This window comes from Pempheris klunzingeri, chromosome 23 (assembly GCF_042242105.1).
Source record: "Pempheris klunzingeri isolate RE-2024b chromosome 23, fPemKlu1.hap1, whole genome shotgun sequence".
Taxonomy (NCBI): Eukaryota; Metazoa; Chordata; class Actinopteri; order Acropomatiformes; family Pempheridae; genus Pempheris; species Pempheris klunzingeri.
This window is the reverse complement of record NC_092034.1, coordinates 11,664,414-11,683,027: the sequence shown is the minus strand read 5'-3', so window position 1 is coordinate 11,683,027 and position 18,614 is coordinate 11,664,414. Positions and strand designations below refer to the sequence as shown.

General features: G+C 40.1%; 1 protein-coding gene across 1 annotated transcript in view; it reads left to right on the top strand.

Annotated features, from left to right (window-relative positions):
- The window catches only part of LOC139222527 (pyruvate carboxylase, mitochondrial-like), a 274,531-nt gene extending 267,503 nt beyond the window's left edge, over window positions 1-7,028 (top strand). The window contains exons 25-27 of the mRNA XM_070854310.1: window positions 2,526-2,666; window positions 2,883-2,984; window positions 3,898-7,028. Coding sequence (XP_070710411.1) covers window positions 2,526-2,666; window positions 2,883-2,984; window positions 3,898-4,047 — 393 coding nt within the window. The 3' untranslated portion in view covers window positions 4,048-7,028. The remainder of the gene's footprint in view (window positions 1-2,525; window positions 2,667-2,882; window positions 2,985-3,897) is intronic.
- The last annotated feature ends 11,586 nt before the right edge of the window (window positions 7,029-18,614 follow it).

The window sequence follows — 18,614 nt, the reverse complement described above, 5'->3', positions numbered from 1 at the left end:
CTAGTAGCATCAGTGTGTAGTAAGCAATAAGCGTGTGAGCTTGTCAGATTAATTTATACCAGTGAAGGTCTTAATGCATATCTGGTGTTTTTGGTATCGACAGAGTTTGCTGAAGTTGTTTTTTAAGCTCTGTATAAAACAGGTGTACGTACACAGTTACAGCTCAGACAAAATCATCTTCAAAAGCTTTATAAATCTTGTGCAACTCTTCAAAGAGACGCATACTGTATTTTTCATGGGAACAGTTGTGAGGAGATGTAGTGTTGAAGTGATGCAGTTGGAAAAGGGAAGGCAGTTTTGTTTTGAGCAAAGAGCTGCCAAGTGCCCGACAAAACAGCACAAGCTTGAGAGAAGTTCATTGTGACGGAGGCTGGAGAAAGAAACCAAAGAGGTGGAGATGAGGTGGTGGAGAGAAAGGAAAAGCATGCAAAGAAAGGTTGTTACAAAGTGAGGGAAACCGACGAAGACGACGAGTCAGAGCACCAAGAGAAAGGGAGAGGCAGAACGAAATTGAGATCAATACATACCTGTAGCACTGTGTATTTTCGTCTTTGCACTGAGACTCAGTTTGGATCAATGGAGTCTCAGCAGCTGAGAAACAAAGAGGATGGGGGGGTTGAGGAAAAGGGGTAGATGGATGCAACAGAGGAAAGACAGATGGATAAAAGACGGGCCTGAACAAGGAAGATGAGAGAAATTAATAATGGCAGGAGAGACAAAGTGGCTCCAAAAATGGGTGGCAAAATAACAGCAGGAAATGGAAAGTTGTGACACATGGGAGGAGTGACAGAGGGAGAGATTTAAAGCCGGACAGAGGAAGTCAGACAAATGGAAAGCCGGAAAAAATGAGTTTCCAACCAGTGAGATGAGAGATTTGAGAAAAGGCGTGAGATAAATGAAGAAGTACAGTGGCCGGTGTCGAGGCACGGACTAGCAAGAATGCAGCAGTGACTAGAATTGATGAGAGGGAAAGCGCCCGTCTGGGGCTGATGCCGAGACAGACTAATGTCTTTGTCTTAAAACAACACTTTTACAGGTGGCAGGTGAAGTCACAGAGTTTACCGTTCTACTAAAGTCTGGGAAAATGATTTTATATCTTCCAGTCTGCCATCTTTCACTCTTCCTGTCTTTCCTTATCTCTCAGATTGTCCTTCTGTCTACACCACTTCTCTGTCTATTTGATGTCAGCATCGATATGTCTGCTTGAAAAGCCTCTCTGGTGTAAACACTGTCTGACTGTGGAAAGAGTAGTAAAAAACATGTGTAGACACTAGGCTACTACCTCAGAGATGCATACAAGTTCTACAGTAGTCTCTGTAAAGACTTGTGATAAACCTTGACTGCACTCTGTGTTTTTATCCCTTCACTCATAATCCAGTTTAGACATAAATAAACAAAATAAATGTTGAATGCTCATTTAGTTGAACTTAAAAACCATAGGCTCGTGTTAGGTAAAGCAATTATGGTGCTTTCATCCATAATGTGTTTCTGTGTTGTTCAAACAAACTCTGGTATGTTAGTTTGTTTAGGCTGGTGTGGAAGCTGTGGGTTGTTTGTGGGATAAGAGAGAGTGGATGGATGTCACAATGTGGGTATTGAGATTTTTCCAGATGCAGATCAAAATGTAAAATATAGTTAAATTGTGCTTCTCATACATGCATACTGTCATGCAAACAAGTGAGAAAATATAAAAGGCCAATATCTAATACATTTAAAATGCCATGAATTTCACTATCCTGATGTTGTGCAAACTGGCTTATGCTGCGTTCCTGTCATATCAGAGTTGTCGTAATTTTGATTTTTAGAAAAAGATAACACTGTTATGAATGGGTGCTACATGAATATTGATTGAATGATTGATTGATAGAAAAAGTTCTATAAATCCGACTGTAATAACACAGACGTGCCTGATATAGACATTCGTTGTCATTAAATCCAAACTGAATAGATATGGTGTTATATTGTCCGTGCAGCTCAGATAGCCAACTCTTTAATCACACAACCATCTTGCAAGTGGTTACACCTGTGCTTTTCCTACTGTGACAAGTCAAAATATTTGCTGTTTTTGGGAAAAAAAACAACCCTTTTGAGGATCTCCATCTTTTCCCATATGTTGCATTTGATTTGAACACAAGTGTTCAGCTGGTAAGAAAGATAGAAACACTCACAGACATAAGATGCTATGTTCATTGATTTATTTGTTAAGCAGTTTAATTTCAATGAGGTTAAATGAGTCCCCTCCACCAAGTGCTGGGAAACATTCCGGCCGGCGGGTAAGAAGGAATAAGGAAGAGAAGGAAACATTGTTTGTCTCACTCCACTAACCTCACTTTTTTAATTTCACAAAGCTCTGCAGTCTCTTTATTGCTTCAGCTGGACTAAGCACTAGGCAGGCACCCATGTATTCATTTCACTTTCATAAGATAATCTAATTTCTGTCGTCTCCTTCCTCTTCCATTTTCTCCCTTCCTTCCTCCCCTCTTGTTCCAAATCCTCCCCTTCTCTCTGGCTTTGTTTCATCTCAGGTGGAGCTGGAGAGAGGGAAGACCCTCCACATCAAGGCGCTGGCACTGGGTGACCTGAACAAGGCCGGCCAGAGAGAGGTCTTCTTTGAGCTGAACGGACAGCTGAGATCTGTGCTGGTTAAAGACACTGTGGCCATGAAGGTACACAGAGGGAGAAACAGTTATATTACAGTGATCAGCAATCACGGGTGATTTTTATTCATAGAAACACATAGTTGTGATGGATAGATGGAGGCACAGCAGGAAGGAGAGGTTGAATGACTATATGGATGAATCGTTGGCTGGATGTGTGGATTACTTGTACAAATGATTGACTCGACAGATGAATACATGATATCGCTTTGTCCCGCCACCCAGGAAATGAAGTTCCATCCCAAGGCTCAGAAATCTATCAAGGGTCAGGTGGGAGCACCCATGCCTGGAAAAGTCCTGGAGGTCAAAGTGGAAGTCGGATCCAAGGTTAGTTTTGTGATTAACCTGCTTATCCTCGTTTCCCTCAACATTTCAGTTTTTATCAGTTGATAACTTTGGGTTTAAGGGTCAGTTCACTTAAAAAAAGTAGAAATTTTCTCACTAAACTCTGCCAAACAGTTAGTTTGAAAATGGAAAAATTAAGATTTAATTTATCTTTAATCAAAGAAATTCACAAGATTACAGAAAGCCCATTCTTTTATCAATGGAAAGTTCTTCAACACCTTTTTAAGACATGTTTGCATTTATTAATGTTAAATGAACAAAAGTGATTATTTCTGAAAGTAATGTATTTTATTATCATTTAATCAAAACTCTTATCAGCCATAAAATAAAAAAAAGATTTTGACGACACCCTGTACTGTCCACATGGAATTTCTGCCTCTGCCCTAATGCAGTTGAGGTTTGGGGCTGGGTGTCGTTTTGGAAATGTTCGGTACTATTAATGTAATGACTTCCTGAAACAAGCATTTTCCTGTTTTGTTACCTTGCTTTTAGGAACAAAAATAAGATCATTTTTTTATTCAAGATAAAAGAACAAACAGCATGTTAAATTTTGCCTAAACACAAGTGGTTATAGAAGAGTAGAATGCTCTGGATAAATGATCAAAGAATAAGTAGAGTATGAACAATCACTGCTAACTTCCAGTACTGAGGTCCAATACCCAGCACTGAGAGGTTTGTGGTGCTCATAGTATTTAATTTAATTCTTTTAATTTGGCTGCATTAGTTACTCTGATAATGTGTAAAGACTTTGCTGAAGTTAATCCAGAAAAAAAAACTACCTTTCTGCTTAGCGTGTATTTTTCTTGTTAACCTTGGACTACAGCGCCTGTTCAGTGATCTGTACATCTGACTTGTGTTTTTAATACTCTGTGAACTGTCTTTACAATCATAAAAGGTGGAGAAGGGTCAGCCGCTGTGTGTCCTCTCGGCCATGAAGATGGAGACAGTGGTCAACTCCCCGATGGCCGGGACCGTTAAGGCAGTTCATGTAACGACAGATGTCTCCCTGGAGGGAGATGACCTGATACTGGAGATCGAGGAGTAGAACGAGAGGTCGGAGGGAGGGGGAGTAGTAGTAGGAGTAGTAGTAGGAGAGTTAATCTGATTCTGGAAATGGTGAGGTGGAAGAAAAGAAAAGCTTTTTGTTAAAGACAACTCTCATGTCTGCAGGACATTTTGGCCTCCAATTTGTAGACTCTGTTAGGTTACACCGGGGAAACAAAATAAAGCATGGCTCTACGCATATCCTGACACCTGATGGGTGTAAAGAGTAGATGGTAAGACAATCCTAAATAAAGTAATTAATTAGAAAGGAATCCCTTATTGAATTGTAGTGACTTCCTAGTTGTGGTGATCAGATTAAAAAAAAAATAATCCCAGAACGTCTATAAATGTCCTTTTTAAATAGTTGAAAATAAGTACTTTAGACTGACATCTGAATTGTGATACATTCCATTACTTAAATTCTAGTCTTAAACGTGATGTACTACAAAATGAGCTAACTTCATGTGTAACACTAACAGGGTTGTAATATCTACTTGCAATTTAATTCCACAATTACCATTTCTGTGCTGTTGATGTTGCCGATTATATTCAAAGTGAGTAGGTGAAACTTTATATTCATGACTTCTAGATGTTTTTCTTCAGATAAATCATAGACTTTATATACTACCAAATCATTTTATCATGCCCGCCTTTGCAAGACATTAACTTATCAGTCTGCATTTGGACACGAGAACACAGGGGCTGAGGGGGGAAAAAAACAATGTTTTGCCCAACCTGTTGGAAGAAAAGCACAAATAAGCAAGTGTCACCATTCTAGGCAGATATGCATGTGCCCGAAACATCCAACGTAGCACCAAAGTGAAAAATGTATTCTGTTACTGCATCAGTAATAGACGGTTTATTTTTTGAAAGATCTGTACTCATGTTGAAAATGTTTCCCCATTCACACCTGTCTTTAAAATCCCCAAGCAGAAGCACATTGTAGCGACATTGTTGAAATGAAGCTGTAGGCCATGTTGCTACCACCCAAACAGGATTAGAGACGTAATTTTTACAAAGTACCTCTTATAGTTGCTTTAAATGTGACTCTTAATCCAAAGCTGCTGTAGGGTGGCTAAAACTGAATTCAGCTCAATCTGCTGTATCATTCAAAGGTGTAAAATCAGAGTCTTACAGTGGCTTTTAGGCCTTTCTAGTGGCTCTAGTTTAATAGTGTGATGTTGGAAGAGTTGTCAGACAGGCAGATCCATCCTGTCTTTTTACAACCAGGCAGAGATTATGGTGAATGGTCCTATGTCTGGATGGGGGCTTTTAATGCTAGGTGTAAATGGGATTACATGGTGGTGTAATGGAGGCATGTGGTGTTATTTTCTGAGGCTTTGCTGATTCATTTATGAATTAATTCTCTGTCAAATGATGTGAAATTAGCCGGACTAATAAGAGACTCTGGAGACTCCCAGTAGCAGCACTCGGCTTTATATTTCTAATGCGTGTGTGTTTGCATAAATGAGTCTGAGTGTGTGTGTGTGTGTGTGTGTGTGTGTGTGCGTGCGCATACAAAAGTCAACCAGTCTCCATAATGTTGCACCTCCAGAGCTGAAAACATATTCTAAAAGAAATTAAATATTCATACATACACTCATTGATGCAAAATATTCACGCTAACACTCCCGGTCCTTGAGTGCTGCCTGAATCAAAACAAAACAAAACCAAATACACTGCACGGTGGTGTGGCTACATCTCCATAGTAACACTGTATCCAAAGCATTTCACAGCGATGCAGAAATGACTCTACTCGGTTGTCAGATGATGTGGTTAAATACTGAATTAATCTCGCACAAGATTCGACTCTGTTTTTACTCTACTTACTACTATCAGCTGGAAGTGATCTATGCTGAAATTGAATGTTTACCTTCCTTGACCGGTGAAAGTAGGCTGTGAACAAGCAGAACATTTGGATCACATATCAATTACAATGGGAAAGGAAGTGTCACCGTCTCCTTGTACTACAGTGAAGCATGTAGTGTTTGCTAGTAAAGACGCAACAGCTTTTCCCCCCCTAAAAAAGCTGTGCACTTTTGACAGAAAACATCGATTGAAACACAAAATTGAGGTATCAGATTTGACTGGGTTGTTTCCTGCCTGTTTGCTCCATTACCTCTGAGAACGGGTCCCCTTTTGAACTGTGCATCAATACTGAGCAGTGATGCCGTAGTTAATTAGAGCGCTGACAAGTGTCTCTTCACTCTCCCCAGCCCACTGCCATGCCTCACTGTACCTCCTGGCTTTAGCAATGTGTATTTGAAATCTTTTGAAAGAGGGGGAGGAGAATGAGTGTTTTTGACAAGCTGTTGCACAATAAAGGTAAAGTTGCCACCTCCTCTCCTATCTGCTTTCCCTCTGCCTGCTCTGGATAGTGTAAATTTGCGCATCTAATGTGATTGGATCAACTCATGCAATATGTAAACTATATCGGTGTTTCTTTGTGATTCTGACAACCATGCTTATGACAATGTACTTCTGCTCAGTGACTGGGGAGAAAAAAATTAAAGTACACACAGCTGTAACATGTTACTTTTCAGCTTTAGCATTGACCTATTCTTGAGCTTGTGCTATCAAGGGGTGAACTGTTGCAGAGAGTATGAAAATAGGGTCTGTGACTTATTTTTTCTTTCTATTGCTTTCCTTTGTGTGTTTTCATGAAACAAACCAAACTGTTTACTCCCTCAGTTTAGTGCGGGCACAACTGCCTGCAGATTTAAAATGTCTCAATGGAAAAAAAATGTTCACTAGTTGTCAGTTTCTCTCATTTCTAAATAATCCTACTTTGAAATCTACATTTTAGTTTAATCATCTTAATTTACTGAAGTAGTTTACATTTGCTCATCTAAGATAGAAGTATGTTTAAGTTCTAGGAAACGCGCTGAGCTGGAGAGCACAAAAAGGGAAACAAATGATATAAAAAAAAACTAACTGTTCTTGTTCCATCTGTACTTACAAATAAAGTTAACTATAACTGAATCTGTATTGTGTTGGTGTGTATTGAATGTTCTAAGCAGGAGGCAAGAGAAACACTGAGCACCACAAGAATAAAGGCACAACAAAGAGTCGAGTGAAGGCCACCTTTGGTTAATGGTTATCAAGAACAAATATGATAGTCACAGCCTCACATGATCCTGCCTGTCAAGGTCTCACCACAAAGCACACTGATCAGCGCAGTGCTGCCCACAGTCAGTCATACATCTCTCAAAGCTTGAGTCCTGCATATCATATCAGCCTTTATAAATGTCTCTTTCAGAATTGTGTGTCCACACACTAATTAGGAAAGACTGTTTGACAAGCCAAAACCCAGCCAGATCAACGCAAGTAATTTAATTAGCCTGTACAATTTCATCACATTCGCTATCACAGTGTGACAAGGATATGCTGGATTGTTGGAGTCGGTCCGTCTTTTGTTTATTTTACATAAGCATGTTTTATTCTCTCAATCCCCCCTCCCTGCACATCAAAATTCAGTTTGTATCAGCCTGTCTTGTAGGATTTTCTTTGTAGTGTTTTCCCAAACAAGTTAATTCCTGTGTGGCTGGTTGTGGATCTACCCTGACACCCTGCTGTCTTTAAACCAGGTTCTTTAGATCTCATTAAGTACTGATTAACCACACTAAATCAATCAAGGCTGTCGCTCCACTGACATTATTGATCAGCTGCCACTTTCACTCTTAGGTGTGTGATCGGTGGGTAGATTGATCACGCTGGCAGCAGGCACTAGTTGACATTCTCAAGCTCATGTATGGATTTAGTGAAGCTGAGTATTACTAATAACAGTGTGCCACTAAGCCATGCTCCGCTGGCTTGTCAACACTTTGTAAAGTGGGTTAACTGAAAGTGTCCAGAGAGGACGTGTTGCTATGGTACCAGGATGAAAGAATAGCACGATACCTAATTGTCACCAGATTAAATCACAGGGGCAATCATGTAGCATGATGGATCTTATGACCCGCTTGTCAGCTGACTTGAGTGACAGCTTTGATTAACAACAGCATCAAATTTGCATATGTAAAGAGATGTGGAAGATAACAACCTGCCTGCTATGACCTTGATTGGTTTGCTTACATCACTAAAAACAAAAACTATGATGGTACCTTCTGTCATTAAATTCATTTTGATAAAACGATTTTAGTCAAATGGAAACCTGAATTATATCAAAAGTACAATTCTGATTGAAATTGTCAAGGACATTTACAAATCATCTAGTGGACATTAACTTCAGTTTATGTGCTTTTACTCAGAACATCAGACATAGTTCAGATATAGCTAAAATGTTTCAAGTGCCTCAACTTAACAGTTTTATTACAAAAAAACCTTTGTAGAACTTATTGTTGTGCCCTTGAAGGGATTGAAGGTTTTTTAATTTGAATAAAAGCTCAAACTTTTATTTAAATGTCAAATGAAACACTAAATTCAGCAACACACATTTACTTGCTATTAACACTATCTTGAAATCAGACAGTTTCTGTTTCTCCTTAATTTTCAGGATCTCATGTTCCAAAAAAATGTGCGAATAGTTTGATGGATATCTATGGAGCCAGGATAGTGACTTTAAATTCTGGCATTGAGAATAAACCCCAAACTGGAAAAGGAACGAATGGTATTGAAAGTCTTGGATTGTGAAAAACATTGTGGCACAAATATTTTGCTGAAAGAAAATTCACGAAGAAATAAAGTAGCTAGCCATTAAAGAAAACACTTCAGACTGGGGAAAAAATAAATTTGAATTCCTTTTTGTGTTTAAATTCCAGTCTTTCGTTTTTCGTGCTGTTTTCAATGACAAAAACTTCAGCCACTGTGCTGGCTACATAGATATGTGGATTTGTATCTCAAAAAATGGAATTGGAGAAGGAACAGTTCCTTATCGCTTATTGAAATAACAATGAAAATGAAAAACAAGCACATGCTGTCACACTGTGTCCAAGATGCAGACCATCGATGAGTGGTGTGCATTTAATATTTATCCATCACAACAAACTTCTCTCTTAAAGAGCCTTCTAATGACTTCCTTGGGGTCAAAGCAATAATTACTTTCAGTTGAGTATTTATGCTGTAATAATGATCACATTAATGGAAGGCCTAGTAATCTACAAACAGATTAGTTTGTTCCCGAGAGCGATGGAGATAATGGAGTCATATTTTCCTGAAGCACATACTGCCTTGCCTTTAACTACTGCTTTCTGCAAGTGGCGAGAAAAAAACTGCACCCTCCCTTCAAGTGACACACTGTATCTACTAACTATGTTAACTACTCCGGTCATATCACAGCAAAAAGTAAAAGTTAACATCCAGCTACTCAGAGAAAAGCTGTGCTGTTTTGTGTCAACATTTGGCCGCTGCCAGGTGAAACTGTGACAATGTGCCTCGAAGTGGGTCGAGGGCTTGCTTTGATGAGGTCTGACCATCGCAAGAGAAGCAAACATTTTCATTCCCCAGGGTCCTGAGGTCACACACTAAATGTGTCATTTGGATCCCAGACTGAAACTGGTAAGTAACTCCTGCCTCTAATCTATAAGGGAGTTCAAATCCCCTTTGTAGCTTTCTGTTTGCTCATCCTTTTGTCCGCTTTGCTACTGTCCAAACCAACAGCAAATATCCACTGGGGAGAGCCAAAAAGTCTTGGCAACCCTGCATGTCAAACACCTTCTGAAGAAGCTCTGAGGAATTTTGGCAGAGCCATGCGGCAGCAGCTGGGTGAGGAGCCTACTTTCTAACCCGTGCATGAGTCTCTTACAGGGGCCACGGGGGTCCGCTGCTCTGTTGAGGTGCAACTTTCCCCTCTAATCCCTTTGCTGCTGTTCGATAATCCCTTCACTGCTTGCTTTGCTGCTTTCTTTGCTGTAATCCTCCTTCCTGAATAAAGAGAGAATAGACGAGGAGGACGGGCTACACAGTGTCTCAGACAGACGGGATGGACAGCTCCGTCAGTCTCTAAGCTTCCCATCAATCAGCACCACCAGGATGTGATCCATCCAGACACATATGCTGCCAATTTGCAGCTCAGAAATGCTTTAGATATCAAACGGAATGATTGAAATTGCTGAAAATAACCCAGAGACATTAAATGAATAAAAATATATTTTTTTAAATCACCAAGTCAACGGTCAAATGTTTAAAAAGTGAAGATGAAAAGTGATAATCATGGTGGAAAAGCAGGAATGAAATGAAACTCTGCAATGTTGAAAACACAGAGTGAAATAGCAGCACACATCACTTCCAAATGAAGGATTTTGAGCACTCGCCCGGCAGGTGTGGTCGGCTGCCATCTCCATTCCTTTTCCATTACTCCCTGTTCAAAGATTGCTTGTGGGGACAATTTTCCACCTGTCTGAGAATCAGCAGCCAGGGGTTTGCAGGGCAGTAAAAACTCCCACCCTGCATGTCCACACAGAAACGACCCTGACAGCGCATCTTGTGTAACGCAGACATTTGGCCATGCTCAATTCCTTGATGTGATGATCTCATAACTCGTGAGGGGGCATGCTGCCTGACGTTTGGGATGCAGAGTGTGGTCCAGTTATGAACGCGGTTAAATGGCGAGAGGCGGGAAACAGGAGACACTATCTGCTTGTCGTCAACTTCAGCATTAAAGACTATTAGCAGCACAGCAGCGCGTCACAAAGCCACGGGCAACCTTACAAGTGATAAGTTAACAATTCACACATCAATTAACTGGACAGATCAATGCTGCATGCTGACCACACTGACAAATTCAATTTCTAATGAATGCATCAAATGATGGCCAGTAGCTATCCATATGGACATGGACCATTTCCTGTCGCCCCTCCAGAGTCAATCTCTGTCGAGCCTTTTTGGTGCTACCGCTAGTGACACACCATGTTGTGCATCGGCCTGTGAGAGGAAGACTGGGGAGGAAGTGAGAAACAAAGTGTTGGTACTGCATGTGTGTATGTGATGAGGCATCTCATTAAGTATTAAAACTGCTCCACAGAACTGGTTTAGCCCCGGGTGTCAGAAAGGGCACAAGAACACACGCACATACACAGCTGATGCACTTTGTTCCTTGTTTTAACACACGAGGCTTTAAAGTGTGTGCTCTGGTGCGAGTGTGTGCATGTGCGTGTCTAAAAGTGTGACCTCTCATTGCCACTGTGAGCTTAAAGCGCTCTAGCTAGAATCAAAGCACTGCAGCAAATATAAGAGGGAAGCTGAAGAGAAGTAACAGAGACACACACACACAGTCAGACAGGGAGGATTCAATGCGACAGAGGCAGAGCGAGCTAACAGAGAAAAGAGGAGAGCGGCTCAGACTGCGACACACAACCGAGACAGGAATTAAGGAATTAGAAAGCAGAGAGAGAGAGAGAGAGAGAGAGAGAGAGAGAGACAGAGAGAGAGAGAGAGAGGATCAAAGAGGGAGAGCAAACTCGCTCATTTTTTATTCACGTGCAATAGAGATTCAGTGCCAATCATCAGATGTCTTTATGGATTATATCTCCATTCTCCACCTTGGTGTCAAATTATTGCACTGTTACCGTGGCAACAGGCATGTTCAGGGCAAAGGAATACATTGTTCCAAAAGAACAAGCAGTCCGAGCGGACTCTTTGTAACACTCATTGTCCCTCTTGCGCACAAACATTTCGATCCACTGACTGGAAAAGGAGGAAAAATAGATCAGGAGGTTGAATGTCATGAGCGTATGCGATTACCAAAGTTGTCGGAGCGCAGACGTCATCTTAATATTCAGGTGATGCACAGCAGCTTTGAGTCACACCTGGTAATCCAGGCTCAGCATGAGAGAAGCGCTGGCAGCCTGAGAGCTCCACCTGTGGCAAATATCAGCTTCTACAATCACAAGCTCTATAGGATCAGACCTGAGGCTGGGAAGCAACATCTGAAGACACCATTCCACCATCCTCACTAAGCTCTGTTAAACAGGCACAAAGTGGTGCTTTTTCAATGAACACGACCTCGTGGTAGCTCAGGCAACAATAAAGAACATGTCACACGCAAATGTTCTGTATACCAGCTCGTATGATTTGTGCTCATTCTGAATTTTGAGCAGGTGTAAACTGCTGACACCAACATTGAGTGAACAGTCTAAGCCTGTCACAGTTCTTCAGATGGTAGCTCTAACTTGAGCTGAAAAAATTAATTAAATAATCAAGCAACAGAAAATTAGTCAGCAATCACTTTGATAAATAAATTAATTATTTAGCATTTTTGCTTGTACTTAAACATTGCCTTGTTCCAGATTCTCAGTTGGAGAGATTTACTGTTTTTTTTTGTCATAGCCTACATGACAGTAAACTGGATATCTTTGGGATTTGGACAGTTGGTCAGATAAAACAAGCAACTTGAAGACTTTTTTGTGTTTCTGTTTTTTGTCATGATTTATCAAGCATATAATAAACAGATCTAACTACTGATTGTAACCCTGTTTGTTATGCACTGCTTTCTAGTTTGCTGACCAAAAAAGTAGTAAAGAAAATGTATCCAACTTTCTACAGTTCTGGATTTCAATATGAAGAACTTGTCGAAAACAGGCCATTTGCAGGCCTCATTTAACAAGTACAGTAATGAGCTTAAAGGAAATGTATATAAATACAACATCTGTGGTCGATTTTGTATTTTTTGATGTAAATGTCTTATTCTTCTGGATGACTGTCCAAGTTTTGATGTCGCACAATCACAGCACAAGGCCTTCTTTTCTGCATTCTTCATTTTCTAGTGATATTCAACAATCAGGGGCTGAATCCCAACCAGAATGTAAAGCAGCCACAAGACAGACTGTGTTATGACTGCTGCAACTGTTTTGGTGGACTGGTCTCTTCAGCCATCACTGTGCCATTCATCCCCAGCTGGATGGAACAAGTTCGCAACTGTTGTGAGAGCTGTCAGAAGTCTTCCCGGGTAATCAACAACTTAAGTAGAAGCAGGTGAAGCTGAAGTGGATCCAAAGAAATAACTGTAAATTACAACAATTTATCACAAAATAACTCCAAGAGGGCACCATCATCATCGATTGATGATACATAATACCTCAATGGAAGGTGTCTCTGTGAAGACAGACACATGGACAAAAAGGTCAGTCGTGTTTTTGGGAAAGTGATACTGGCCCATAATAGTTGGTTATTATGGCTATTAAATGTAATTTTTTGGCTCCAGCCTCATCTCTCCCTTATAAAGCACTGGAGACGAAAACAGGCTCTAATACTCAAAGACAATTTATTTTAATTAGAAATATCAGCCTGGCTGGCCCATTGTAGTCTGACCACAGCAAATTTTTCTTTATGGGACATTTCAGTAAACAGGGTTTGAACACATTTTCATCATGGATGAAATTTCAAAACTTTTTATTAACTTTACAAAGAAAAGTTAAACTTCCATGTAATGTGAGGCAGACTCTGAATCAATACTAGAAATTAGAACTACAGTAGACAAAGAGAGCAAACCTCGCACACCTGGATTTTGGTACTCTAGGTACCTGTCTGTAACTGTAACTGTCAATGCATGGAAGCTATTGGAAATAAATAAATCTAATAATACTTTTTATGAAAATCCAATGTAAAAGGCGTTTCCCATGTGGCATATGTAGTGACAGATTTTGCTAGTCACTGCTTCACATTACATGGAAGCTACTGAATGAAAATAATGACATTTTTTTGAAAAAAAAAAAAAAAAGGTGTGCTGCATAAAATCAATTCAGTGTAATTTTTTAATCATAATTTTCACTAATATAGTCAAATTCTCATGAAGGTGTTGACTGATTGTTAACAATTGCTTTTTGTGTCCTGCTGCGGCCAAAACCGGGGCTAACCAAGTACGAAGATGCCGCTAGCTAAAGTGAAGTAAACTAAACACTGCCAGGCATTGCAGCATATTAGACCTACGATACATCAACAGCTACAGCGAATAAATTCACCTTTATGTTACATTACTTAGAATGTTATTTGTGGAAGATTATTGTAACAATTTCATTGCACAAAACAAATGTCTGACTTTTCCAGGTTTTCCATGACCATTAACTCCGGGTTCCTGAGTTAATATTAAAGATGCCTGCTATGATAATTCAGAATATGTTACAGAGTAACAGTATATCTAAATAAATATATCAAACAATACCAATTAAACATTTATTCATCCCTTTGTGCATTACTCCTTTTACATTATTAATCAAATTCTGAATTTGTGGAATCTGATACACCCACCATTTTCCAAGAATCTACATCAACAACTCTTTGTATGCATATTATTGGTGTAAGAAATAAAATAGCTGCTGTGTCTTTGATTCATTCTGACACCATTTCACAAATTTTCGCCTGAGCCTCCCAGCTCATCCTGAGCTCTCCCACTTTTCTGTGTATGCTGTGTCCCCACATGTAAACATATTTGAGAACATTTGTAGTGGGCAGCTAAAAGGGATTCACTGAACATGCCTAAAATAGTCTGGGTTGGTCATGATCCAGATTTAGAAACGGTTTCCCCTCACGCTGTGAAATAATATTGTGACTGTTTGTATCAATAAGGGTGATAGCACTGCAGGGACAGTTCAAGAGGTTCAACAAACTCTACAACAGCTCTGATCACCTGCTAGTGTGAACACTGAGGCAAAGCTCAGGGAGAAATAAGCAAGTTCAAGGGTTTCTTTGTAAAGATAATGGCAGAGTTTCAGTGCCTGAAGGAGAAGAAGTTGCTGCTAAAACTGGAAATTTGTCTCACCCCCAACACTGGCTCCTTCTAGCAGCTACAACATGCTAACGCCTACAGTGCAGGCACAGACACATGCACTAAAAATACATAACATGGCATTAACGCAGCAAAAACATGCTCCCATGGGGTGAGTATCACACAAAATCACCTAATTATCCCCTATTGGAAAGCTTGATGTGTGATAAAATACCACTGAATTAAATTTAATAACACACACACACACACACACAAACACACACAGCAAAAAGAGCTGCACGCCTGTCGAGAGCTTTCAGATGAGGCTAGATTGGAGGTCTACAGCTCTTACTGGAATCGACTACATTTCTAAATGCAGCCTATACCTCAGTAGAATAAAAACTGACTGGGAACTAATAATTTTACTGATGATATTAAGAGAATTTGGGGATTTGGTGCAACCCACCAATGGAGTAAAGAGGATCACTTTCAGGAAGACTAAATAAGAGATCTATTTTATATGAAGAGCCTGTTATAAGACAGTTGGAATACAGTGAATTGCGGTTTCTAGACTCAGCTGCTTGTACAGTTTGTTCCACACAAACTACAGCACACTGACTCAAGCGAGGTTCCTGTGGTCTTCTGGAGGATCAAACAGAGTCGCTCGACCCAGACACCTCAGGATGTAGCCTGGATGAAGGGAGTTAAACCTGATTTTACGGATTCTGAAGGTACTATGGCTACATGGATTGGCCTGTCTTAATTTATAACCTTCTAACACCAACAAACAGTGTGGGGGTGTGTTTAACCCCATCATTTTTTTAGGTTTGGTGAAATATTTTGACTGACTGTTTATTTCTAAGAATTCGGAATATTGTGATACTGAATTTCTCTAACAGTTAATTGGAACGTTAGATTAGATTTAGGTTATCATTTACGTTAAGTAGTACCAAGATTATTTGAACCAAGTCATCTGTATTTCGTTGAGGAACATCTGAGGCAGTAGCAGAAATATTACTAACTTGGGGGAACTATGGTGAGTAATGAAATGACTGAAAGAAGAAATAAAAGAAACCCCTATACTGCACTGTACCCTCAGGGGATGGTCCAAGTCCTACAACCTTGTATCTCCAGATCCTTCCACCTGACAGACACCCCCTCCTCTTCCTCCAATCCAAACAGTAGTATCACCTCATCTTCTATTACAGACTCTTGTTATTTATCACCTTCTCCGTGTGTAATCATATCTGCTATCTCTGTACTGAACATTACTCTCGTTCTTTATTTTACACTCCTCTACATAGTTCTTATGTTAGTTCTTTTCTCTGTATTTCTTTCTCACATTCGGATGCAATAGCGATATTTCCAGGACATGAAACCCTTGAGCTCCTTGCTATTAGTTTCTACAGTGTTTGTAATCTTAGAACTGATTATTTTTCTACCGTTAGACTGGCTATTAGTCAAGTATTTTGTGTGAAACTGAAAAGCAGAAGTATTTTGCTAAAGACCTTGGCATAAGTAGATCTGTCCATCATGAGAGAGCTTTGGGTACCGTCTTCATCAGAGAGCAACATTTGTTTTGCTTGCTGAATGTGAAGAAACCATCAGATCAGGGTATTCGGGGGCCTGAATACCAACAAATGCCAAACCCTTTTGTTTATCCACACACACACACACGTTTCAATCACTTTGGAGGACACTACATTGACTTACATTAATGTCCTGGAGACTTTTCCCTTACCCTAACCATAACCACTAGGCTACTTGTCTAAACCTAACCTGAACGTTAAACCGAGTCTTTAACCTAAGATTTAATGATTTACACTATGCGGACTTACATTTTGTCCCCAAAAGGAAGACAAGGTCAATGTGCAAACAGATTTATGTCCCCACAACAGGAGCAATACATGGTGTGCATACACACACACGCTGTGGGGTCACATGTTCAAATACAGGCAACAGCACATAAACACACACACACACACACACAGATGGTTGTAGGCTAGTACTGACTCTGGTAAATTAAACACCATTGTTTAGACAACCTCATGACCCATCAAATAAATGTGTAGGGTGCAGGTCATTAGAGAGCGAGTGTGTGTGTCTGTGTGTGAGCGTGCTGCACAGGGCAGTCCCTGGCAGTCTGCTTTTACTCGCAATCTGAGGCAAAAGATCTCATTCTAATGAAAACTAAAATGACTATCAAAATTGCAATATTTTGATTCTAACAATGCAAAAGGGTCACTTGTATCAAACCCACTGAGAATTTACATCCTACTCAATTGGAGTTGTAGCAGCTTTTGGCCACACGCAGCTCATTGTTTTATATTTCTGGCTGATACATATACTATATGTTTGAGCTCATTTAGCCTCCCCTAGTAAATAATGGCCAGTACACAATCTAAGCGTTGTACATAACTCTTGTAGAATTTACAAGACATGTATTCAACGAGATATACAGAAGCTGTAAAATAAGTCTAACCTCCACCTGCGGTGAGAGTGACAGGTATTGTTCATTAGAAATGATCGACCAAACAGAACATTTATTCAGCACGTCTTCCTGGGTTCATGGACTACCTTGCTAGCTCATGAAATTCAGACAAAGAATCCATCTGTTAAATGCACCTACTGTCAAAACAACAAGACAAGAGGCCACAAACCTTAAAGCATCAGACAGTCATAAAACCCTGACATGTATTACTACTGAAGACCTATGTCTGTGAAAAGTATGGGCTGAATTCAAAAGCATTTACACAATTGCACTCAAGCCAGCTAGCTCAGCCTAAGACTTTAGCTACTTTGAAAGTGAACAGAGCAGAAAGTTCTCTCAGAAACAATAACACGGACTGAGACGATGGAGACAGCAGTGTTTTCATGGTCATAGTTTTTCATCGTTTCACTGAGGAATCATGAAACCAAATACATCGTCTCATTTTTCTTGATTGTACATTTTAGAGGCTTACGTTTAAATTGTTGAAATGTGATGAATCCATTAATTGTTTTTCTGTTGAATCAAGAAGGCCTGTAGCAAACGGCATCAATATTGTGTTGCCATGTTCATATTGGATTGCTAGTGTACTTCTCAGAGTCTGGCACTTAGCCAAGACAAAGCATACCCTGCTGTTGTCTAACAAATTATTGAAGTGTTCTGTCTCACAAGTATTTTCTCTCTCCCTCTCTAGAGTCTGTCATCACTGCTACAAACAGAGACCTCCCATATCAGTGGCATCTGTACACATTTGTAAATCACGTTAACTAAATTAGATTCCCAAAGAAAAAAACAAGACTTTTAAAATGAAAATATACTTGATTTAATTATCTCACATCACTACTGAAATCTGGTCTTCTTTTACCTCCTTCCACTATTTTCTATTTCTTTTTTTGATCGTCTTTTTATATCTGCAGTGTGTGTGTGTTGGATATGAGGTTCTCCAGTCCTTTTGCCAGACAACAGACGATGGAGAGAGCTCAAGCGCCAGCAGCACCATGAAAGTGGAGAAGAGAGCTGGATGTGGGGAAGCATGAGAGGGAGAAAGAGACTACAATGTGTAGAGTGCGAAACAAGGGATGAAGGGAGTGATTGATGAGCAGCGGGAAGAGGAGAGGTGATGAGGTTATCTTTTTGTGTGTGTGTGTGACAAAAAAAGAGGAGAGACACTACAAAGTGGGTAGAGAGACAGGAGACTAGGCACAGGGCTCCCCTGGTGGTCGGGCTTTGTCCTGTATCTGTTACCATGTCTCTCCTCTCTCACACAAAAACACACACGGTCAAAAATGCGCTCCCTCACTGTTTATAGACACACGCACACATACAGTGGGGCAAAAAAGTATTTAGTCAGCCACCAATTGTGCAAGTTCTCCCACTTAAAAAGATGAGAGAGGCCTGTAATTTTCATCATAGGTACACCTCAACTATGAGAGACAGAATG